This window comes from Takifugu rubripes, chromosome 2, assembly GCF_901000725.2.
Source record: "Takifugu rubripes chromosome 2, fTakRub1.2, whole genome shotgun sequence".
In the NCBI taxonomy this organism is placed as follows: Eukaryota; Metazoa; Chordata; class Actinopteri; order Tetraodontiformes; family Tetraodontidae; genus Takifugu; species Takifugu rubripes.
The window spans coordinates 8,823,153-8,847,228 of NC_042286.1; the positions used below are offsets into that span (position 1 = coordinate 8,823,153).

The 24,076-nt window shown below is 44.2% G+C and overlaps 2 protein-coding genes across 2 annotated transcripts; both read right to left on the reverse strand.

Annotated features, from left to right (window-relative positions):
• Window position 1: 1 nt before the first annotated feature.
• Window positions 2-7,635, reverse strand: pcnx4 (pecanex 4). The gene is made up of 11 exons (XM_003962668.3): window positions 7,497-7,635; window positions 6,256-7,046; window positions 5,993-6,166; window positions 4,746-5,290; window positions 4,557-4,657; window positions 4,230-4,352; window positions 3,676-4,036; window positions 2,148-2,251; window positions 978-2,065; window positions 705-891; window positions 2-628 (listed from the first exon to the last, which is right to left on the reverse strand). Exons 2-11 carry the CDS (start codon window positions 6,993-6,995, stop codon window positions 377-379), a joined length of 3,675 nt encoding a protein of 1,224 aa, XP_003962717.3. The 5' UTR covers window positions 6,996-7,046; window positions 7,497-7,635; the 3' UTR covers window positions 2-376.
• A 2,845-nt stretch (window positions 7,636-10,480) lies between these two features.
• Window positions 10,481-23,331, reverse strand: lrrc9 (leucine rich repeat containing 9). The gene is made up of 35 exons (XM_029828968.1): window positions 23,248-23,331; window positions 22,987-23,071; window positions 22,335-22,534; window positions 22,141-22,224; window positions 21,790-22,008; window positions 21,529-21,669; window positions 21,180-21,243; window positions 21,017-21,087; window positions 20,285-20,467; window positions 19,952-20,107; window positions 19,685-19,866; window positions 19,474-19,605; window positions 19,217-19,390; window positions 19,013-19,127; window positions 18,777-18,912; window positions 18,566-18,706; window positions 18,357-18,481; window positions 18,052-18,237; window positions 17,843-17,962; window positions 17,553-17,744; window positions 17,331-17,456; window positions 17,116-17,256; window positions 16,842-17,019; window positions 16,536-16,756; window positions 16,328-16,447; window positions 16,116-16,246; window positions 15,928-16,036; window positions 15,719-15,855; window positions 15,017-15,153; window positions 14,399-14,616; window positions 13,530-13,598; window positions 12,629-12,754; window positions 11,765-11,948; window positions 11,462-11,605; window positions 10,481-11,370 (listed from the first exon to the last, which is right to left on the reverse strand). The coding sequence occupies exons 3-35, from the start codon at window positions 22,359-22,361 to the stop codon at window positions 11,321-11,323; spliced, it is 4,539 nt and encodes a 1,512-aa protein (XP_029684828.1). The 5' UTR covers window positions 22,362-22,534; window positions 22,987-23,071; window positions 23,248-23,331; the 3' UTR covers window positions 10,481-11,320.
• Window positions 23,332-24,076: the final 745 nt, after the last annotated feature.

Below are 24,076 nucleotides of genomic sequence, written 5' to 3' on the forward strand. Positions count from 1 at the left end.
CTTTTCCACTTTCATTTTATTATGAAGATGTACTGTTACACTTATACAAAATGAATGTACAAGAAAATTCATTTCACCTTTTTCCCTTAATTGTAAACAATTTGTCAATAAAACAGCACTAAGCAACACACACAGACGTGACATAAACAAGGCACATCCTTGATAACTTAAAACATTTAGGTTTTCCCATTTTTCTGGATATGTAGAAGAATCACCTGAAAACTGTCAAATTACAACCAGAGTTGACAGAAGTTGGTGCCTTTGAGAATATGTGACCGATTATTCTGAAGGCCAACAAAGAAAACCCTCATCGATTCGTTCCTTACGAACTTTAAACATCTCATTTTCATGGAACCCACATTCCAGCAGCCATGGGTCAGAGGGACGGGATGTGGAGGGGGGCGGAGGAGTAAATGGGGTAGCCGAGAGGGGGATCAGCTGCCTGAACAGTCAAGTTTCTCAACATGAAGGGGTGAGCCTGGATGCTGTAACGCTCCTCATCATCATTAGTGGCATAGAGAAGCTCCCAGGAAAGATTGGCCCACTGGCCTCGCACACCTTCTCCATTTAGATGACCCACATGCACGAGCTGCTCCTGCAGGGACAGGACTCGTCCCGTGTAGGTACCCTGCACACAGTGACGGGAAATATACGTTCAGAAATTAGAGTGCAAAAAATAAATCCTACATGAGAGAGGTGATTACCATAGAGAGATCCTGTCCTAGAGAAAAGAGGAAGGGTTTTTCTCGAAGCACGCCACTGTGCCAGCCGTTCTCTGTTACCAGGCCAATGTACCAGTTTCTTTCATATTCTTCCAAAGTGCTAAACAAGTCGTCAGGGGACTCGATGGGTCCCAGACTTGCCTGATCAAAAAGCAGCTTAAAACTATACCTGAAGGCAATTACAGAGGTAAACAAGTTGTTAAATATGATGGAAATGGCATATTAGACGTACAAAAATGAAACGCTCGGCATTACCTGAATGCACAAAGTGAGAGCTGGTAAAGTTCTTGACTGGAGGACAGCCAGTCAAGTCCCTCCGTCCACAGTATGTCTCCACAGTAGAGTCTGTAGACGTGACTGGGACTCGTAAAAGCAGACTCTGCCCCCACCGAGATCAGACATGAAAGTGCAACTTGAGCGTGCAACTCTTTCAATACTTCATCCTCTTTTAGGGCTTTGGTCATGTCCTCGTTGTTCTTGTCCTGCACGGCAGGACCAAGCCGTCCCAAGGCGAACCGAAACCAGTCCTCGGGGAACAAGTGCCTGAGCTGCAGCAATCGAGAAGGTGGAAAAGGGGCAGTCCTCCAACCTGTGGGCAGGTTGAACACCTCCGACTGGGAACAGCTAAAGTTCAGCTGAGGGAGAGGACAAGGAGCATTTCTGAAGACCTCCGAGTTGTGACCCTGGTCCACTGTTGGCATTCCGACACCCAGACCCAGAGGCTGTAGCGGCTGAAGGGCAGAGAGTGCCATGTTTTCATAAAGACTGTCCATCTCCACGGATCCCGGCAGAGAGCCTTGTCCATACTGGGCTTCTGCGGTCACTAATGCCACCGTCCTCCTGGCTGGCTCTGGCCCAAATATATCATCCTCATCAGACCAGTCGCCAAAGGAGGTCGATCTGGAACTGTCCTGTCTGTACCGGGGAGAGGACACATTAGATTCCATCACGACAGTCTCCAGCGGTTGGACACAAGTGGTTGGGGCCACCTGGGAAGACGGGGACTTTCTCCCTCCAACCCCTTGCACTACTTCACTGTTCCACAGATTCCCTTTATGCTTCTGCACACCGTAGCGGAGCAGCAACCACACCAGCACTTTGAGAAAGTCCTCCTGAAGTTTCCTCAAATGATCATGCGAGTCAATGATGCCAGACAGAACATTTCGGGCGTCGGAGTAGGTCTGCACAACAAGAGCCGCGCACGGAATGAGGGCATTCCCCCAGTGTAGGTTTACACCCTGGGTGAAACCAAGCCGCTCCGGGCGCTCAAAAGCAGCCTCTAACACCTCGTCCACCCTCCGTGCTTCCACCGTGTGGCAAGATGTCTCCTGCAGCTCTAAACCCTGGAGGGGGGAGGGGAGGGGGAACAAAGGACGTAAAGCTGTGTGACTGACTAATTGTTGGACCAACAGAATTGCATCATACCTTGATATTCACTGTACAATAGCCATATCCTTTCTCCAAGATCGTGATCCAAACCATGCGGTCTTGAAAGCGTACAAGAAAATGAGAACCTGAGGCTAGAGTGCCTATGGAGACAAGGGGCAAACTGGTATTATGAGAGCTGAGAGCAACAGAAGAACGACAACGCATGACATGTGTGTAGAAACAGGGTGCACGTCCATTTGTCCATCCATCAGCTGTGCGCTGATGCTTCCTCACAGGAAGGTCGTGATACAGTTATAACTGCCTGACTGCACACAGATCTAAATATTGAATCTTTTCTTGGCCTGAGATTTGCCATTAATCCCATAAAAGACCCACTCACTCCGAACGAAGAGAGCAGAAGACATCACAGATGAATAGAAATTACAAGGTAATGGAAGCTTTTGTTTAAAGTCAACTCGTGCTTTCTTGGCTCAAGACTTGTAATGTGGTGCCTTATACTGACGTCTCAGTATAGTCCCTGCTGCTACCTCGTGATGGGAAGTGACACATCCAGCAGATTCCCTTCCTGCCTTCTCCTGCTGCCCCCTGATCGAGCCCAGAATGAAATCCTAGCAGCAGCCCTGTTTGGCCTTAGAGTATTATGCAGCTAATGGCGTGGAAGCATTTGAATGTAATGAATACTGATCAGAGCTTTTTTTGGGTCAGTTCACAGGAAGCTTAACTGGATCATGCAAGCTTATATTACTGCCAGCAATTTTGTTCACAACAACATTCTTTTTATGGTTAAACCATATGAAGTGATGCTTCAATGCTCTTCACTCTGCACACGTTCCCCAATTGACCTATAGGGTTTATTTTTATGACATAACTACATTTATATTCTGTCAGTACACACTGAAAAAGCTATTAAAGTTCAGTAATAAAACAATGCTTCAAAATTAAGGCCACAGGTTTATGTAAATTCTAAATTAAAATTAAAACATTTTAATTTGGAATTGCAACCCATGTCTTCAAAAATGTTGAGGATGGAAGGGAAGAATATTGCAATGATTGACAAAAAATGCCAATTGAATGAAGGCCACATATTAAAATTAGCTATCATCTATCATTTAAAATTAGCTATCATCTATCATTTAAGAAAAACTCAGTATGAATAAAGACACAAGGCAACAAACATTCCTTCTGTATGTCAAGACCACCAGGATCATCTAGTTTAGTCATCAGTGCAAATGAAAAAATATAAGGGTTGCATCTATTAATTCTCTGTACACTAGCGTCATGCTTAATAAATACAGTATGCTGTACTATAGGTGGAGAAGCACTACATGTTACACAACATATCCGTCATGTTGATTTTAGATAGGGAATTCTAAGGCCTATCTGCATTTATCATAGTTTTATATGTAAAACTTGAGAAGCAGGTGATTCACTGGCCAGTCCAGAGTCTATTAAACGTGTACCAAAGACCTATATTACATAGGAATGCTGTCACAATTTCTCTCATTTCTACCAGTTTCTTAATAAAGAGTGTTCATATGTGAGATATTGAAAATTGGAAAGTTACCCAGCGATCCTCTTGCAAAGGCCAACCTCAGGGCGGAGGCCAGGCTGCCACTCATTTGTTGGTAAAATATGGAGTCTGGGCAGGGGCAGGCAGTACCCACGGGGCCTGGCCAACTGCGCCGAGGCCTGGGGAAGCCCACCAGGAAGATGGGTAGGGTGAAAAGAGACAGCAGAGGGGCGGAGAGCAAGGCAGAGAGGGTGATCACTGCAAGCAGCAGAGGACATAAGGAGGCGTTCAGAGCCAGGAGAGTTCCAGCAGATTGGCGGCGTTGCTTCTTCTCTGTCCAAGATGTCACCAACACAGTCAAGGCAAATTTTAGTTTGGCAAAGAACTGAGTCGCTCTGTCAATCAAGAGGCCCACCTGGATCAAAAGAACACCCGTCAGGAGTGGTGACCAAGTCTGGTAAGACTCTTGTAAGATACAGTGAGGTGGCTTTACTAAACCATCAGGTACTTGATTTAAATCAATGAAAAACTCCAAATGAATGTGTACAAGTCAATTTGGGATTTAGGCTTTTATTTGGAAAAATAAGGTCAAAATAGTAGTCACTCACCAAAAGAAGCTGACCTCCAGTCCCTAATTTCTCCCAGTCTGGCAATGTGTTGTTTTCAGCTGCCAGGCGCACCAGGATCACAACCACCATTTGTAGCAAAGCATCTTCTGAACTCTGCCAAACCTGCACAATGACAAAAACACACAATGAACACAATAGCCTTAAAACCTGATTGCGTTCTGGAATAAATTATTCTTTTCAAATGTAACAGTTCAATCATTATGATGAAAGATATATTACAAACTGCTAGTGTTGCCCTTCCGTGAGTTACATGTGCAGTTAGTTTATTCTGCTCATTAATACTGACATTGATAGCTACAAACATACCACTCTGAAGGCGCGTGTGAATCCAATGCTGAGGTAAACACTGTGAAGCAACTGCAGAGATTTGTCAACTGACAGGAAAGCAATCATTGCAAATGGAGACACTGTGAATAATAAAACGCAGGGTTAGTCCAAACTAGAGTGACATTGTCAGAAACACACACGCGATAGAGACTGAAGCTCAGCGCTCACCGAAGTAAAGGAGGATTCTTCTGATTGCTGCAGCATTGTTTAATCGTCTGCTCTTCTGAATGAACGCTTGTACACTGGACATGCCTTTAGGGTACAGAGGATTCAGGAACATTCCTCCCAATACATACGGCCCCTGGATCTCTCTGAGCGCCCAGCAGATGCCAAATAAAACGATGAGGAGGTAACTGACAGGCGCCTGAGGCCCTGCGACCGGGCTGGGAGAGTCAAGTGAACTGAGGAAGTGATGCAACAGCCCTGCCTCTGTCAATGCCACCAGCAGCAGGCTCAGATACACAATCACCTCCCTGCAGCCAAGTGTCCACCCAAAGGAGCTGGGAGGGTTAGGAGGAGAGGGTGAACCCCCTTTATGGCACTCGCTGTCCCTGAAGGCTTCCCGGGGACTTCTGCAGAGCGAGCCAACCTGGCTGAGGTCCAGACTCATCAGAAATCCCGTTGAGATGGAGAAGAGGACCACACCCAGAGCTGATGGGATGAAGTAATTACACACAGCTACGCTGGCGGATATGCCAAACATCAACAGCAGCCTGTGTGACAGCACACACACTTACATCAGAGCCGGTAATACACAAGCTTCTGTCACACTTTATGTTAATGGGACTGCGAGGATCTGAAGAGATCTGCTTTGGTAGCAGAAAAAGGCTAGCTTTATTAAGTGGTGTCTGTCTTTGATGTGTAAACCAGTTTAAATAAAATGGTGCAAAAACCTTGCTCTGGATTTACATTTCATGCCACTTGAAGTAACAAGTTGGAATATACTGAGAAAATATTTTACAAAGAAGGAGCAGACAGAAATGCCACCTTGTTCTAAACCTGTAAATTGAAAAGAAAATACAAAAGGTATATGGCGACGGTATTGATCCTAAATCCAAACTGCAGAGACACATTAAGTATAAGATGCTACCAGGCCCCTAATTTGTTTAGACATCCATTTTAGGGGGGCGAATAACAATCAACCCTCAATGTCTATACATCGCAGGGAAAGTACTTCAATTGGGTGAATAATTTCAAACAAAATTTACTGTTACTGCTTAGAAAAGAACTAAAAAAAACTTCACCAAATGATACCCTCTATAAAGCCACTGCAATAATCGACATCAGGAGGTTTTATCTTAATTTTCAGAAATATCACATTGAAATATCACATGAAGACATTTGTTTAAAATTAACATTTGTCATGTCAGTGTTAAAACATTAAGATCAGTACGGGGCACTCGATCAATAAGTACCTGATATTGCTGGACATGGGCGATCCTCCTAAACCAAACACAAGAGCCTGCTCCATGCCCCAGAGGAGCAGGGCATCCAGCGGAGGCAGTAGTCCAAATGCCCAGAGCAAAGGTAGGAAAAGAAAAAGCACGTGGAGAACCTGGCTGGCCAGCTGGAGCTCATTGAAAGAGAACCTACGACAAAGTAAGATACTGGTTTGAATATTACACCAGTAAACACTGAAATACAATCAAGCAAGCACAGACATGCTGCCATTACTCACCAGTGAATCAAGTCCACAGCGATGAAAATGAAAACGTAAAGGGGTCTGGTGAGTGGGGTGATCTCATAAGTATCCTGGGCCTGAAATGTTGCCGTCTCTGTGGCTGTATTTACAATAAGAGAGTACTCGGCTATACACAGCGTCACCCAACTGAGGACGTAGATGACCACAGACACCCCGACGCTACCGTAAAGAACAGTCAGTCTGCCAAGTAGCACATACCACGTCCCAAGGCCACACAGCAGGCCAGCTAGGACTGTATGCAAAACCACATTTAACCAAAACCTCTTCCCCGGTGCAATAAATCGGACTGTCTCTGGGCTAAAGCAGTGTGTGAATTCTATTTCTTCTTCATCGAGGAGGATGTTGAGGGCACCAAATCTCTCCACTGGGGTAGTTCTTCTGGCAGCATACGAAGCCAAGGCCTGGACAACGACTGCAGCCCCAAACATGAGCATGCCAGAGAGCACCGTGGCGTGGATTGCCTGAAGCAGGTGCAGCTGGCACAGCAGAGTACCAATGCCCCCAAAAAGCCATGGTGCCAGGAACAAAATGGCCTGACCAACATAGACATATGGTGGGGCACAATATCCCAATTTGAAACGTGGGCCCCCCAATACTGTCTGGGGGAAGCGCTTCCAGAAGAACTCCTGTTTGTATTCATTAAGAAGAGGCACATCCGGCCCCATTCTGACCAAAGGCTGCAGGTCATCTCCACACAGATAAAGAAGGGTGTCCATTCATCATCGGGTGTCCATTCATCATCGGGTGTTCAGTAGGATGACAGCTGTCTGCAACAATGATACAGTTCCACGTTAGACAGTTGTCTTTCTGCATGGGCAGCTTGACTGAAAACCTCTTTAGTCTCAGCGCCGAATTACTCGTTAGGATTTTATAGACAAATTAGATGTAAAAGACCACATTCCAATAGAAGACGAACCACAAATAGAATTGTCTTCAAATATACAGGAAAACATCATCCACTACCCGAGCAACCGTAACTGAGGTAGCGGCAAACAAAACAGGTGATAGCTTGGGTCTAATTGTGTTTGCACTTCCTCATGGTAACTAATATGTTGTTGTTTTTTTAATCAGGAAAATACTGATTTTACGGATCGCAAAGATCATTTTCATAAAGCTACAGTATTGTTAGCCAGAGTTACCGTTAGCTAACCATTCGGAGCATAAAAGGACATAAATAACAGCATCTTAACCGCCTGCAGGGCCACAGACAAATTTACCGTCATTAGTCGAATATCCAACTTAAAAAGCCTTTGTGCAGAAGTTCTTAATAGAGGCTGTATAACGGCTAAAAGGAAGCGTTTATCATTAGCTGCCAAATAATACAGAGGAACCGAGCAACATCGGCATGAAACGCAGGCAGCTGGTGACCAATGGGAGAAGAGACAGTAGTAAAACGGCTGCGCTGATTGGTTCAAAACAAAGATCCCGCCCATTACGCCACACAGCCCCACCCATCTCTACAACTACAGCTCGCTCTTTTCGCTCTCTCTCACTTTATATACAGATGTGCGTGCGTGCGTGCGTGCATGCGCGCGCTCGATGTGAGGCCTTTGTCGTGACAGTTTGTGCAGTTTGTTGTGTTTTTGACGATTGTAACGATTTTGACGATAGTAACGATTGACATCCGTTTCTTATAAATATAACGGCAGAATGTTTATTTCACTAAAACACCGCATAACATTGGTGTTGAAATTAATTTACTCTGACGTATTAGATTGTGCTCGTTTCTCTCGTTCAGAGCAGCAAGTCAGGTCAGACCACAGCCCACCTCAAACCCTGAGTTCACGTTGTAATTCTATTGCACACAAATATATCCAGCACTAGTGTACGTAGTAAGAGTTTTAGTATATTTGCAATTCTGGAGGATGTATCTACAATACGTTTTAACACCCAAAGTTGTATAATCACAAATGAGCTCATTTTTTCAGACCGTGACACTTATAAAGACCAACAAATCCTGTTGTTTGCTTGTGTTTATTGATATGTAAAGCCATCACAACCTTTATTAAAATAGAACTGTTACTGATTACTTTGAGGATTACAACATGCTTCAAACCGTGTTATAACATCGTATACAATCCATGACTGTTTCTTTTCCCTTTAACAAAAAAACAAACTGACAGAATTATAAGTAAATGGGGTCAAATGGATGAGGCTGATTTTTTTAAAAGAAGGTTATTTTTTTAATGCCACTTCAACAAAAAAAAAAGACCAACGCTGTTTGCAAATGTAATTACAACAAATGACACATCCCAGTGGGTTGTTTATCCTCCTGACGCTAAATCATTTATCGACCTCTTTCTTGCTTGTGTCTTTAAATCCCAAATCCAATGTTCCTAGTTAATCACAAAACTGACATAGGATTAGAAATATTAATATTACCTCCTGAGCCACTGTTTTCATGTTGATAATACAAAAGAATAAAATCCGACAAGAATGCTGTTGTTTTAATATAATGAAAGTGATTATGGTCAGAGTCTGTCTCATCCCGGTGTTATGCTGAAAGAAAGAGGGCAAAACGGATGATCATGAAGTGATCAACCGAGAAGGCCACGATATCAACACAAAGAAAGATAATAATGTGGACCAAAGAAGATTAAGTTGTTGTTATTTGTGACTGGGTCTGTAAGGGATAAAGGTTGGCGGGATGTTGTCGTCATTGTCATCTTGAAAAAGTAATTTTGTTCTGTGCGCGGACACAATAGAACATCAGAAATAGAAACGCCTGTTGGTCTTCTTTTCACTCTAATTGTAAACCCACTGCATTCTTTTATCTGTATTTTCCGAATTCGCTTTTGCCATTCGGTCTTCTTTGGGAGGCTCTCGGGCAGCAAATTACAGGCAAATTACAAGTAACAACAATAACTCAATGGCACATTTTAGCAGAGGAGAAAATTGAAAGACTCCATGAATAGATTCTGCTATTTGTAAGGATGAAAAATGAACTCAGAACGTAATAAGCACCTTTAAAGCAAACAAAATAATTTCTATTTTGATGATGACCTGCAGATGATGACCATCGGATAGCTCAATGTGCAGAGAAAGCATCTATCCAAACCTCCATCGATTCCAAGTTAAGGGTCGATTGTGGAGTAATTTTAATGTTTACCACAACCCTTCTAATGTTCACACAAGCCCTCTAATATTTGCAGTGCACCTGGATGGTAATGCTAATTCATTCCAGGCGCCACACAGTAATTTGATGTGAGGCGCCTGAGAGTCAGCATTATTTGCACCTTGCAGTCGATGCTGTCATCCTTCTCACTTCACTCCTAATGTCAACCGATACTACAACCAGAGTAGAGAGCAGCAAAAACATGGTCTCTTTAGTAATTATTCAAAGAGACTGTGATGGACTAATGGTGCTTAGAATGTACAAACAGAGCAAATGTAGAGAATTACTGGACTAGCAGTAATGAAGCCATACAGTGTGTGTGTGTGTGTGTGTGTGTGTGTGTGTGTGTGTGTGTGTGTGTGTGTGTGTGTGTGTGTGTGTGTGTGTGTGTAAAAGAGCATCTACAACACATTCACAGGAAGCACAAATGTGTCTAATACTTCCCCCTCTCTCTCCCTCCTGCGCTTTACTTTCCCAGCCAGCTTCTATATCAGGGAGATGAAAACATAACCTGTCAGCTTATATTCCAGTAAACTAGCTATGAACCATGTGGCCTATTCACATGGAGAAGGGAAGAGAGGCGAGCGAGTGGGAGCAGTGTGTCTAGATTCCCTCTGAACCGATGAATTATTCAAAATCTTTATGCTAATGTCATTTCAATGATAAAAAAGCTGCGAGAGGAGGAACCATACTTCCAAATGTAGCATTTTCACCACCGGCTTACGCTGCACGTGTACAATTGCACCTAAACTGTTGTATCCATATAAACAGTGGATATACATGTAATTATCCTTCTGAATACTGAAGGCATTAGCAGCTCACACTGAGCTCTCAAATCTGTGCATTAGAGTCCATCAGCAGCCATCTGATTTCAGGCAAGGTAATGACAGTACACTCACTTGCACAGTCATTAGCCCCGCTTAACACTGGGAATTAACACAAATTAAGTGAAGTTAAGTACATGCATTAGAGGAGCTTGTTTGGAAAGAGCTTTTGACTTTTGCTGCCTGGAGCTGGTTGGTCCTTCACATGTTCAGTGCAGGCAGGAAGCACGACGCTAAATAATATGGACACACGTGAGCAGGAGGTTGATTTATTGGGGGATATTAGATTATATATTAGATAGATAGATAGATAGATAGATAGATAGATAGATAGATAGATAGATAGATAGATAGATAGATAGATAGATAGATAGATAGATAGATAGATAGATAGATAGATAGATAGACAGATAGACAGACAGTATTAGGTTACCTGACATAGATATACATTTCAAGAACCAGCTGTCTTAAACAAAAATTAAGGGTTTGTTCTTACAGTCTAAAATATATTGTACATTTCAAAGACTATTTTCCATCGACTACTGGATTAAAGAGGGTTTACACCCGTGGCTGTAACGTTCCAGTTTTGCACAAGAGTCGCCTATTGGTGAAAAAACAGCGCTCAGTTTGTAGAAAAGAGGCTAACATGATGAAAATGGCAATCTCTGAAATCCATTTGGACCCCATTCAAGATTGCATGTATATCCGAGAAGCTGCAGATTCTGTCCACAGAGAGGTGTGTTAAAGCTGGATTAGCCACTTCTTTGGGATGTGTTTGACCCGATGGATGCAGCCTCACACAACATTACATCTATGGGTGTTTTAAGGGCGAAGGATGGAACTAAAAGTAGAGGTGAAACCACTCTCATCCTCAGATTACCATGGCTACCGATCCACAAATGTGGGCAGAAAGTACTTCCACATTTTGCGAAGGTACATGACAGGGATATGGTACAAGCATTTCAGGTTCGTTTTCCTTCAAACAAAAGTGTCTTTTATTATACTCCTGTTTAAATTGTTCTTATTTCTTGAATAACACAAACATGGTCAAGTATTTTAAGAAATCTCCTGAATTGGTGATCACCTTTGTCATCTGTGCGCTTTATTTCTTCTGACTGCTACATGGAAAGAGGTTTGATACAATTTGGAAATCTGTAACACATTATGGAGACATTTGGTTAGTTTGAACAGAATTTTGAAACAGATCTCACACAAAAATGTGAAAGATAATGACAATCCCAACCTGCTGCCTTCTTCATGGCCGTGAGACGTGACGGTATCTCTTTGTCACAGTGGGAAAGTCCTGTAGCTGCTGTTCTTCGTATATGTCTGAAGCTCATATCCTTTTGGCCGCCTTGTGTGTTACTGACTTGTTTGTGCTTCCTGTCTGAATTGGAAATCAACAAAAAGGTGAAGTAAACATCAGCAATTAAAAAAAAAAAATCAATTTTCCAGCTTTAGAGCTTTTACAAAATGTTCTTGCTGTTAATTACAGTTTGGCACAATTTATCGCGAAAAGCACGGCAAAGAGAAGAAATAGACTCACACTTTGATATGGTCAGAGACTGGGCCTCATCCACATTGTGATGCTGGATAAAGAGTCCATGTCTGGTGTCCTGAAATCCTCCACTTTTATCTATCAGACCAGTTGGCTGGGACACGACGGGCGGCAACCCTGTTAGGGTTAGCTCACTGGCATTAGGACAAGGTCCACTACAGTTGTAGCACTGCTTTAAGTAAAAAACGGGAACATGAAGTAGACCAAGGCAATTACAATCAATGTTGCATTCTTAATTAATCAAAGGTTACACATCAGTTCATAAACCGTGGTGGACATGGTGCATAAAGACACAAAAGTCAAAGCTGTTCTAGTGTCCAAAGCACTACAGACCTGACTGATCCACACCATTTTCAGTTTAAAACAGCAGCAGCAGCCTGGCACATGCCAGGAATAACTCCTAAGACGGCAGCCATTGGCGTCAGTATGGGGAGGTTGTGCCGTTTAATGAGAAAACCCAGGATATCCGCTCTGCCAGTTCTACGTCTACAATTAACTAGCAGAGAGGGCCATGTTGACCCGGCTAATAGGGAGCAAATCCACTGGTGCATTATCGGCTGGGCACGTTTCATTTAATCAGCAGGATGATGCCAGCGAGACTTAGGCTGCTTTTAATTCAGAGCTGCAAGAGCGTTGCGGCTCTGCTCTTACAACAGACAAACATCAGGTCAGAAAGCGAGTGGGTTTTCTTTCGTTCGCTCCTGAAGATATTTCTCGCAAATTGATTTTGTTCACAATGAAATAGATGTTGAAAACGTGCCTGGTTTCTATACGTGTTAAATGTACGCTGGGTTGAATAGGATGACGGAAAAAGTGAGATTAGCATCCATGCGTATTGAGTGCAGTCCTCACAGTTTCCTCAACGTTGAGGAGTTCAACCCTGGCCCTATCTTCCAGTGTAACTCTCTCTCCATCCAGGACCTTCAGCAGAGGAAGACGGAGCAGCACAGAAGGCCTGTAGAGAGAAGAGCTGTCCACCTGAGAGGAAAACAAATGGTCTCATGAAAAGTGGTTATAGATGTCATCAATTCTGACTTGCAAATAACACGTTTAACCAGAATGGATCGCTGACTCGGACGCTACCAACATCGGTATCGGTAATAAATATGATGTTGTGGCTCTCCCAACAGAGTTCTCAGCTGTGACCCAGCTGAAGGCACCCTCTGGTCAGGGCACAAAATTCAGCCTGTCCAGCCGTAAACTTAATGTCCACTGCTGTTGTGACTATTGTGAGTGCATGCCAATGGATATCCACTGGAGAGGAAGAGACAGGCTTTGGCCAGGGAACATGGGTGAGGTAGTGATCTCATGCTGTCAACAGCAGGAGGTTTTGTCTCTGGGGTGAGCATTGGCCTCTATCTCCTGGCAGCATTAATCCCCTTGTATGGGAGGAGAAAGGAGATAGCATCATGGTGCACTGAGGCTACCACAGCTGAGCATGACCCCTGTGGACGCCGGAGTGGCCCTGGGCTGCAGGGTCTGCTCAGGACTGATACACAGGATCCAGATGGGTGATGTAACGGGGCCAAAAGCGAACCGCCATTTGGTCAACGGATTTGTCTGTGATGCTGGCCAGTTTGAGGGGCAGCAGATGGCCCATCATGTAATCGCTTAATTTGAGACCACAGAGTTACACCGGGAGAGTGTTTCAGATCATGGAAGTGGGAATCTGACCCCGCATGCCTTTGCTTATTTGATCGTTAGTACATTCGTTTAAAGTAGGCTTTGCATCCCAACCACTTCGACTACTCACAGGATTATCGATGAGAGAGAGCTCTGACAGCGAAGTGAGAAACTGCAGTTTCTCGAGTTCCGTGATGTCCTGCAACAGTCAGAAACAAGATCACCATTCGTAATGAATTTAAAAAAACTCCTCGTTGAATATAGTTTCACTCTCCCACTGGTCGTGACCTGGTGTGTGTCACTAATACAGACATATGTGTTTGTGCTGAATCTTTCATAATTTTGGTGGAGGGCAGGATAGAAGCAGCTGATGATAGAGATTACATGTGTGAGCTCTCATTAATCTCAAGAGATTTGGAGCACGCGATGGGGCATGGAGGGAGGGTGTTTTTGTCATTCCCAGGTTCCTGCCCCCGCCACCATTTAAAGATACCTATGCTGCCTTAATTAAACGTATGAAAATGTTAAAAAAAAAAGTGAAAGGAAGCAGGAAAAGGGCAACATCCTGGGAGATGGCCGACGAAGAAGCTGATTATACACTGTCCTGATTGTTCAACCTCTCTCGTCACACGACTGGCAGTGACCTTCAATCAATCTTGAATTTCCTTAATGCTACCCCTCGCATGCCTCGCAGGGTGGTAATGACTCCTGATTACTGTATTTCATGCCTTACTTTGCAAATGCGGGGAAAAATAACACAGCGGCAGACTGAATGAGGTATATTCCCCACTGCCTGACAGGGCTGTGCATATAAAGCAATCAGCAGAATCTGCTGGTAAATCAAAAGCTGCACTAAACTATGACCTTGGCCGTCACCTCAAGAAATCAAGTGTGTGGTGGATTATTGAGACGGCCTTGTTGAAAACAGAGTAGCATCAGGCTTACTGGAAAAAATAAGTATAAACACTAAATATGAAGATGGAATAAGACTATTGCCACCTGCACTCTGTTGGAGTCAAGGAAGAGTTTGCGGAGCTTCGACAACTGTCCAAGATGGCCGAGGTCCTGGATACGGTTCTCTGAAAGATGCAGTTCTAGCAAAGAATTCTGGGATATGAAAGAATCTTCTGCCAGAGTTTTGATCCGGTTCTTGTCCAGTACGAGCTCTCTCAGCTTGTGAAGTCCCTCCAATCCGTCCACGTGCCTGATTTCATTTCCTGGGAAACGAAGGCCGGGTTAAGACAACGGCAAAAGGGCTGAAGCTGAACCGCCGAGAGCACAACTCAGACTATATAAAAGAGAAGCATTTGAAAATAATGGTAACACTTGTCAGGCATATGTTGTTTACTATCTAGTGTAGAAAGGACCCCAAATTACAGCGACTTCTTTTGTAGAAAGGACCAGTAAGCTTTTTTTTTGTTGTCAGACAAATTACTCTGGCAAAGAAAAACTCAATGAAAGCCATCAAAAGAAAGTCGTTTTTTTTCCTTTTGTAAAGTCTCATCTTCCACCTGCCCCTAGGTCTATGGGTGACTTTTATTCTCCATGTGTACCTTTTCACAGACTCAATAAACTGCACACCAAACAGTTGCAGTGTAGAGGTGTTATCATATGTACCTTCGAGAAAAAGGGCTTTGAGACTGGTGAGCCTGCTGAGCTCCAGATTGGCCATATTGGAGATGCCATTGTGACTCAAATGCAGAACCTCCAAGCTGTCCATCAGTGGCTCCAGACCGCAGCTCTGCCCGGGTTCCCTTCAATGCAATAACAGAATGGCAGTTAGCAATTTCTGGGGTTAAAGACCAATCCTTCTCCCCCTTCTGCTCTCATTTATTTGGTCAGACAGCACAGGTTCAAAACAATAAACACAGCTGCAGCAAACAAAAGCACATCGCTTACAGCACATTTAAGGAAATTATGATGGGGGGAAAAAAGCCAAAGTGGCAGGAAGTAATCTGTGGCGTTCGCTGACACAGGGCTGGCAAATTATCTACCATCCTGCAAAATTAAATACTGAGTTGATGGTTTTAAATCCAAACCATCCTACAAAGCAGCTTCATCTGGGAGGTTTTTTTTTTTTTTTTACATTTTCACTCCTAATAATACCAGACAAAGAACCTAAATAAATAAAGCCTGCGCATAGATGATTGGAGTTTGTGGCAGATGAAACCTTGAGAGATTAGTTGGTCGCTGCTGCCCCCTATCGGCGGGATCTCGTACAGTCAATACAGACCATGGAGTTTGGTGGCGACGGAAAACAAATGAAAACAAACAAAATAGTGATTAAATTAGATATTAGAATAAAATAATAGTGTTTACCCTTTTCCTTTTAGTGAACGCTGTTTGCCGTAACCACTGGAGTGAACTTTGTTGTATAAAATCTGTTTGTTTGTTAGATTTGGTATCTTTTGCTTGGGCAGGACGGACTCGATGTGATTGTAGTTCAGAGACAGATGCTGTTCAAACAAGGGTGGTAAATTAACTGCAGCTTTGATAATTAATATTCTGACATTCACTGACATTCCTACTCGAATGTGGGGCAGGTGGACGAGGCCAGAGAAGGAGGTGAGGTTGTTGTGGTCGAGCCGGACAGTGTGCAGGCTGGAGAACAGCTCTGGCGGATTCAAATCCACAACTCTGTGGAAAAATCCAAAACATTTAATCAGCCTCTTTTATCCACTTTGTCATGTTCTTGCCTTTGTTGCTGGGCCATTGCCTGATGGAGAAGGACTGCAGAGTGAGAGAGGTGATATCGGCGCAGTTTGTGAGGCCCAGCCTCTCCGTTAACACGTCGGGGATGAGTCTCCCCCCAAACATTTCCTTTGCACTTTCGCACTCTGGAGCCTCCTGCAGAAAACATGAACTATTATCATCAATATCAGCTAGATAAGTTTACATTTTCAACTGATTAGAAGTGTCAGTGCTCACCACCGCAGCGCCATCCAGAGCTTTGAGCTCAGGGAGGTGAAACAAGACATAATTACGATAATTTTCTACTTTCTCCACAGGATTCCCGGATAGGTCCAGAATGATAAGGTTTGCCAGTTCCTTTATAAAAAAACCCAAACAAAACATAACCGCGATATTTGAGCTTAGACAACACAATAAAAAATAAAGAATTGTTTCCTTTTGTTACCTTCAAACAGTAGATGTCTTTTGACATGGAAATGCAGTTGTTACAAATGTAGAACTCGAGAAGGGAGCGTGCTCGCCGGATGCCGTGGAGTGACGCGATGCTGTTGTCCTCCACAGACAGAAAGCACAATTGTGGCAGCTGATCTAAGACTGAGGAATCCAGGCTGGTCAGCTGATTCCCGTTCAGACTCAGTTTCTTCAAGCGCTGTAATTTGGAGAGGCCTGAAGAGACAGCGGGCGTGGATGTACACTCATAACTCTTAAGGCTGTGATAGAATTTCACTGTCCGTCTGACAGCCTGACTCACCGCTGAGTGTGCTAATGTTGTTGTTGTTGAGGGAAAGCTCCTCCAGGTTCACGCAGCTCTCCAGACCTTCCACTTTAGAAAGGTCGTTATCGTTGAAGGAGGCCCAGCGCAGGTTGACCAGGCCGCTCAGATTGGTGAGTTTATAAATCCCCTGGCTGTTGAAGTCTAGCGTGGTGATCTGGTCAAAGCACCGATCCACACAATTTCTGTTTCATTGTCATTTCAATCCAAGCTTGTGTTCATTTTTAGCCGCAGGTTACATTTTGTTCCTCACCTTTGCAGCCCAGTCTGGCCCCAGGTCTTGGGTGAGACCCCAGGGTGGAGGGTTAAGAAGACACAGGAGCTGGGCGGTCGGCAGCAGGCTGAGGCGGTGGGGGCGTTCGCTGTTGGTTCGTGAGTGAGACAAAAGAGATGCCTGCAAAGAAAGAATGAATAGATTATAATACAGCCATCACTTTGAAATAAGTGTTTTTTTAATAATATCTAAACCTGGTTAATTTTGGAACCGGCAACCATCTGAACAGCCTCAGCAGCCTCCTCCTCTGCTACTGTTACACCATCCAAGTGTGTGAGCGTTTTTAGGTAACCCAGCAGAGTCAGTCTGACTGATTTGGGCTAAAACAGACAAAGCAACAATTTATACTGTCTCAGCAAAACCAGCTTGTTTCCCCTCGGTTCTTTTTATTTGCCTTGTCCGGTAACAGCTCTCACCTTTTTCCAGGGGTTATGGCGCGTGTCGAGCTTCAGCAGCGTGGGTGTGTGTTTCCTCAGCACAGCTGCCTCTTCTCTCGACTTGGTCAGCTTGTTCCAGCTCACGTCCAGATGTTTGAGGCGCTCCAAATCTCTCAGGCCTTCAAGAGTAATTAAATGGTTGTAGCTAGCATCCAAAAACTCAAGGTTGGGCTGCAATTAAGGTAGCAGACATGACAAATTGTTACAAGTTGATGGCGCATTTTCCTTATTTCCAGTATGATCTAACTATATTTCTGCGCCACTCTTACCATGTGAGAAATGTCATCCAAACGTGTGAACGCATTGAAGCTGATGTTAAGATGCCGCAGCGCTGTGAGGCTGGAAACGGCCTTTATTTTATTCAAACTGTGGCCATGAAGGTTCAGCATCTAAACGTTTGACGCCATAAAATATGCAGTTTATTCCGAGGAAAGGAATGGATCCTAAGCGGTACCTCTTCTCCAACCAGGCTACTCACAGTGATCTGGCTCAGGAAGTTAGCGCGCGCCACATTTAGCAACAGGTTGTTGTCTAAGCTCAATAACTTCGGCTGTGGCTTCAACACGGGCTCCATGTTGAGAACTTCCCCATCAAGGACGCTGCTTCCCGAAGGTGCTCCCTCTCTGTGTCTGCTGAGGTCTGGCAACTCTGTTTTACATCGAACCTTGAAGGCATCATATTGAAACAAATCAAACATGATAATTAGTCAAGAGACAAAATGTTCTGTGCTGGATGTTCCTGAAGTTGTAACAACACGAAAGGAACTCGTAATCATTTCATTACCTCAAAGACATATTCGAAAAATATGATGTATTCAGGCAGAACCAGCTCAGGGTCAAAAACAAACCACCGCCTTTGTCCGAGGCTGCACTCAGGGACAGAGTGTGTTGGAGAAGAGCAGGTTCCCTCTGAATGAAACACAGACACATGGATGATGACATTTGATAAATACCAAACATTAGTGCCTTTATGCTTTTTCAGACGCTGCATACCTTCACGCCCTCCAGTTCTAAACCTGTTTTCCACATTTTGGTACACAGAGTAAGCGTTGGGATAATGGTTCTGGTCCAGCGGGCTCCCAACAACAAGAGGCACACTCTGACCCACGAACACCTTGGAAACAATCACCTGACCTAGGGGTGACACAAGCTTTTTAATACAAACTTAACAATCAGTGAGGAAGAATAGCAGGATATAACTCACTGTGCCTGAAGGGAATCGGGTCTATGTTGCATTCTGAATCAGCTTTGCAGGCCTGAGTCAGTGCATGAGCGATTCTGGGCTGTTCGGTCAAAAACAGGCTGTTGGAAAAAGGTATAAATCCCTCTCCTTGTGAGGCCTGAATCAGAGGATGATGTCAAAGGGAGTGAAATCTTCATTATTTCTGGTCAATGTGCGGTGTGCTGAGAGTTATCTACAATCTGCGACCCAATTCACACCTCGCGTTCTTCCACCCTCTGGAATCCTTCTTCGATAATACCCAAGATTTCTCTCTTCTCGTCTTTTTCAGGGTCAGACAGATAGAACAGGTGCTCCAGCTGGCATCTGTTATACCTATTTGAATGGTGTCCATCCAGAGGAATGTCTTGTTCGGTATCACCGTGGCGACCATCATTATAGAATCACAGTGGGTTTTTACTTACTGCACCGAACCGTCGTTACTTGTGCGGAGGCTGTCGAATTTGTCCTCAAAGCGAAGCCTCAAAGCACTGTTGCTGATGCGGATGACTCTATTGACCTTAATCCCAGAGATGCTGTGAACCTCAAAGTCCAACTGACGGAAGCGGGACAGCAAGAGATCACAACAGGAAGTGAACCTGTTGGGGGAAACACAAAGACAACCTCAGGCAGGTCCCGCACGTACGTGGAAGCACCGATGAATGAAATCCGAGCGCCGCACCAGCGGTCTGCGGGGCAGCCTTCCTCCAAACGGATATTTCCCACACTTTCCAGCTCCATCAGCAGGAACTGGACGGTGTAGTCCGTCATGTGTGCGGCTTGGGCGAGATTCTTCTTGAACCAAGCATCGATCCTGGAGGAACAATCATTTTCACCAAGGGCAGATGGAGTCGGAACATCGGACATTGTAAATGATCGTAGCGGGTACAGACTCGACCAGCCTTCTCGTCCAGTAGGCCTGTCTCTTCTTCAGCGCTTCCATCTTGCTGATGATCTTTTGCTTGATGCTGGGATCAGGACTGGGATGAGTCGGGTCACGGCTTTGGACAGAATCCTCAACCGTTCCGTCCTTCATCTCACAAGCAGATGAGACTTTAGAAAGCTCGTGTTCAAGCTAGGAAGGCATCCAGATAACAGGGGAAGTCTTAAAGCAGCTCAATGACGTGCAGCAGCAAACTCTTCCCATGGACTGTACCTACACTCTTTAGGCAGTGATTAATTCTCGTGAGGGATTCTTCAGGCGGCTCTAGCATGATTTTCTTTCTCTCCAGCAAACTGAGACGCGTCTCTCTCAGTTTCCTCTGAGCGGTCTGCACACGCATGTTGTAGTACATCATTTTCTTCATCACTATGGACTAATGATGAGAAATGAATGATGCAGGGATTAGTAATGTAGAATGTAACTTTATTTTGCCGCAGCTATCTTGCTTTTGAGAAAACATCACAGTTTCAACTAAAACCTTGGAAACCAACCTGGGGAAATCTGCCCCAATTAAAAGAAAATTGTACTGAAATGAAGATCAGATCAATACCTCGGCTGTGTCCTTCACTTCCGTGCTGGAGATGTCATGGGTGTCGAGATGCTGCAGCTGTGGCATGTGGTAAAGCACGTGCGTAGCATAGTTGTGCAGCAGACATACTGGGTTTGGGGTAGTTGTGGGATCGTTCAGCATTAATTCTCTCAGCTGGGGTAAATGGGCCAGCTTTGTAAGGTCCTATTTAAATGCCAACAAAAGTGCAAGGACAATTCATGCATCGAATAAAATATGCATTGGGACCTCAAAACACAATGGTGGAATTGAAAATAAATGTATAGAATAGATCCTTGAGGGCCATATCTGTGCTTGGCCTTTACGTCAGAACCGAAGCTGTAGAGAACTCATCTGAACACCGTGACAGTGATACACATACAACAGCTTTATTTCACTCTTTTTTCCTCCCCTTGTGGAAACTACGACTGTCGGCCACAGAGCATTCCTGGAAAATAATGCAGGTAAACCCAGGCAGCAAACAGATTTGGTGTTTACCTAAACACATGTGATAAGAGACGCTGCTCAGGACCTTATTGAAGGTCTAATGCAGCCGACCATTGAAGGATTGATTGAAAATCCAAACCGGATGGGACCCTGACCTTTCACAAAAATCCGTAAATGCTTTCCTTCAGTCCAAGGATTTTAATAAGAGTGGGAAAATAAGCAAGAAAACTTAGAAAAAAAAAGAAAAAAGAAGCACATCTAAAAGAATAACAGAGTTTTCAACCTTACCTTAATGGAGCTTATCTTGTTCCCGGATAGATTAAGATTCTGAAGGTTGGTATTAGGATCAAGGCTCTGCCCTTAGAGGAGGAAATTTGAAATTGTTTTTTTTACCCCCCTCAAACAGCAGAAAATACAAAGTTTTTAAAAAAAAATGAAATAAACAACATACCAATCTTTTCAATCTTGTTGTCAGCAAGGTTTAGTTCTAGGAGATTTTGAAGCCTGTTCAAGCCCTTTGAAGATAAGATAAGATAAGATAAGATAGATGGATGGATGGATGGATGGATGGATGGATGGATGGATGGGAAGATAAGATAAGCTAGATAGTTGGACAGACGGACGGACGGACAGACAGACAGACAGACAGACAGACAGACAGACAGACAGACAGACAGACAGACAGACAGACAGACAGATAGATAGATAGATAGATAGATAGATAGATAGATAGATAGATAGATAGATAGATAGATAGATAGATAGATAGATAGATAGATAGATAGATAGATAGATCAAACCTGGATTCGACTTATGGAGTTACTGTTCAGCCACAGGACATCTAGGTTTATGAGAAATTCTACGTTATTGATTTCACTGATTTGATTATCATAAAGATACAGCTTCTTTAGCTGTAGACACTTGTCCAGTCCAGAAATTTCCTGTAAAAATGGACACAAAATATTCAGGTCTTTTTGAATGGAACAAATTCCTGAAATATAGTTTGTGTTGATGACTGTAGATGGGGCGTGACCAGACCAGCATATAGACAACAGACTCACTGTCAGTCGACACTCGGCCACCCACAGCTCCTCGAGCAGGGGGCAACCCTCCAGAGCCTCGATCTTTGTCAGCTCCTGACCCACAATGGTGAGGTGACGGAGATTTGGGAAGAAGGAAAGCCCAACCATGTGGGCGAATCCAGAGAAAAAGACCTCCAGGGTGTAGATGCTGGATCTATCTTGTGTGAACGTGTTGTAAGACGATCCATTTTCTCCACACTGTTGAATAAAAAAGCCCCAGAGAACTCAAGATCACATGAGAGAACTAAACCACACAGAGATCTCGACTGCGTGTCCGTCACTCAAACCTGTAGAAAGCCACAGCTGGGTCCGATAAGAGCGAGTACTTACAGCAGACAACTGTGGCAGACAATATTTAAAACATTCAGGAACTTCATTGCTCTTTTCTTTATCCACGCCGTCTTTGTTTCCCGCCTGAAGGGGCAAAAGCAGCAGTTACTGAAGACCACGTTCACACCTGTACGTCCTTGCATTTCCTGCTGAGGTGCAGAGAACCTCGTTGTCTTGTGTGTTCAGTGTCTCACCTCATTGTTCGTCACGCTGCTTTCCATAGTCGCTGACTGTGGTTGAAGTTTATGGATAGTTGGGAAGGTGTGTCACCGTGTAATGATTAAATCAAAGCTCCTTTGATCACTAACAGATTAAAGGAGATGCAGAGACTTACAGGTCAACTGACTTAGATATGGTTCTTAATCAGAGGCCTTAGAAGGGTTTCTCTGAGGTGCTGAGGGACAAAAGAAATACAGTTACAGCATCCAGTTTTACATGTGTCCGGGGTCATGACCCCGTAACAAAGCACATAACTAAAATGTAAAATAATGGCAGATTAACAGCCATGTTAATGGGAAGGTCACACAAGCTCATCACTGCTCTATTTTCTACTATTAGTTATCTGGTCAGTATGATCAGCAAACTTAACCAAACGTATTCTAGGTAGTCTAATTTGTCTCTAAAGTTTAAGTTTAAACCTTAAATTCTGTTATCTGTTGAACTTAAAGAGACTGGCTTTGATAAGTTTTGTTAGACTTGACAATGTTTTCACTGACGCCAGTAGCTTCAGCGTGGATATTTCTTACCTCAAAGAAATGCAACAAATACGATTGATCGAAATGAACACGTTCGATGGACACATTTAAGATGCAAAGATATGCTCGACTATACTCTTCTCTTTGTTACCTGAAGACCTTTTTCCCACGTCGATTACTTGACCGTACGTTTTCCTGCAGGAGCGTCTGGTTGCTATGGTTGCCAGAAGCGCCTTCTATAGGGAAAATCGAAATCGCATTTATATCACTCTACGGTAGACAATTCAAGGTGTATTCAGGTGCACCCTGTAGTTTTGTAAACTGCATTCATGAGCGTTGAGAATAGCTCTGTGTGTGTGCGTGCGTGTGTGTACAATCTTAATTTTGCTGACACCCAACAGCGCGCACGCACCTTCCTGGGACGCGTTAAGACGTGACGGAACTTCTGCAGTTTTTCCAAACTCTCGCGAGATCGACGAGGCCAGTAAGCCCCGGGTTCCCGCGACCCCCCGCGGCGACGCATCTTGTGCAACAACACACAGGTACGTGTTTCTCCGACCCGAGCTTGTGTGTATTTGTGACTTGGATGCAAACACGTGTTTTACGTCACGGTTTGGTATTTGATAGGGTGACTTTAAAGTGCTGGTTCACTGTGTACTACTGCTTAAGAAGCAGCCCGTGTTCTATTTTTTGTTTTCTTGTCGTTCAGTGTTGCGTTTACGTCCCCGGTGCACGGCGTGCTTATTTCACACAGTTTGCTTCAACTGCCATGAAACCGATGCCGCCGCATTAACTCGGTCGTGTTATAAATGTCCACACGGTGGCGGTATGCACGATGCTCCCCCCCAGGAAGAGAATGAAGATTTATTAAATGAGTGCGCGTTATAATAGCCTACATCATTACGGTTGAGCCACTTTTAACAACTTTAGCTCACAATTTAGCTGGCAATTAAGTGGCTCTGTGTGAATCTCTTTGCTGTCACCCGCTCCGCCAAAGTCAAATACATGACATCATGGGCAGAATGCAGCCGAATATTTGCCTTTGCCCCAGGTGAAGTGCCGACCGCAAGCCTGGCGGGCACCGTGACGTCACTGGCGGGGCAGTGAAGTACAACAATCAGCTTCGCCGCTCTCGTCTTGCGCCCCGCACCGCCTCACCTCACCCGGGCTCGGTGGACAGACGCCAAGCAGGAACTGCGTAATTGTGCGTCCGCCGCCGTCAGCCGCGCCGCAGCCAGAGG